We start from the raw sequence: 1,063 nt of genomic DNA, 5'->3' as shown, positions 1-1,063 counted from the left end.
GAGGGGGGGGTAGGGGAGAGAGAGAGAGACGTCACGATCACTCACAGATTGGGGTGGAGCATCTTGAGAGCGGCGTGCCTCTCAAAGCTCTCTATCGTCACCGCGATGGGCAGGCCGGGGATCCAGCAGTTGTCTCTCTGGCTGGTGCTGAAGGCCACCGGAGTCCGGAACCGGGAGGCGAAAGGGATGAGCGTCTGATCGTTGCCATCGCCTGAGAAAATCGTAGAAAAAATAAAGTTCACTTATTTGTTTGTTCTTTTGAGTAAAGAGAAGCGCGTCGATACACTAAGGGTCATTTAATAATGAGGAAAAAGTAAGACAGGCAGACAGAAACAACAGAGGGAAAGTAATGAAGTAGGACTTAAAAGTGGCACCCGCTAACAACCCATTAAACGTGTTTGGCCTAAGTTTCGTTTCAGTAAGCGTTCTTCGGCACTTGAAACACGATCAGGTCCAAAGATTAAAGGTGTTACAAGTTACAAAGGGTGAGCATAAAAACAAAACAAGGAGGAGAGATAATGACAAGTGATGTCTGATAGGGGAAAAAAGAGAGCAAACCACACTAGAATAGCCGCCAACCAACTACTAAAATAATGTTTGCAGACAATGTTGGTCAGTTTGAGGAAAGAAAAGCACGCCATCATGAAAACGGTCTTTCATTCCGTCTTTTTAGTTTTAGTAAGAGTTTTACGGCACTTGCAACACAATACGGTCATAGAAAGAAGTGTCGAAGACTAGAAGTGTTTCAAGGGAGTAAAAAGCACCCAAAAAAAAGAAAGAGGAGAGATAAAGACGATAGATGTTGATAGGAAAGAAGAAGCAAACCACATCAGAGCACCCTCCAACCACCCACTTTCAGGGAGTCGAAAGAGCAAATCAAGACTGAGAAACAAACACCAGTGGAAACAAAAGGATTTGACCTGTTTGAGGCACCCTCTCTAGCCATGTCCTGCTGAAGACAGTGTGAAGTCAGGAAAACTACACTGGGATAAAACATAAAACAGTGGGGAGTTTTTCGTAACTTCAGTCAGTACTCACAAAAAATGAGTCTGACCCCCCCCCC

General features: G+C 44.9%; 1 protein-coding gene across 1 annotated transcript in view; it reads right to left on the bottom strand.

The window, feature by feature from the left end:
- LOC101857283 (phospholipase D1) overlaps window positions 1-211 on the bottom strand; it is a gene marked incomplete at its 5' end in the record, with an annotated part of 39,535 nt that extends 39,324 nt beyond the window's left edge. The window contains 1 exon segment of the mRNA XM_013088883.2: window positions 46-211. Within this exon segment, the coding sequence (XP_012944337.1) occupies window positions 46-211 (166 nt within the window).
- Window positions 212-1,063: the final 852 nt, after the last annotated feature.

The sequence above is a fragment of the Aplysia californica genome, unplaced genomic scaffold, assembly GCF_000002075.1.
Source record: "Aplysia californica isolate F4 #8 unplaced genomic scaffold, AplCal3.0 scaffold00825, whole genome shotgun sequence".
Taxonomy (NCBI): domain Eukaryota; kingdom Metazoa; phylum Mollusca; class Gastropoda; order Aplysiida; family Aplysiidae; genus Aplysia; species Aplysia californica.
The sequence above is the reverse complement of the archived record's forward strand: the minus strand, read 5'-3'. Positions and strand labels throughout refer to the sequence as shown.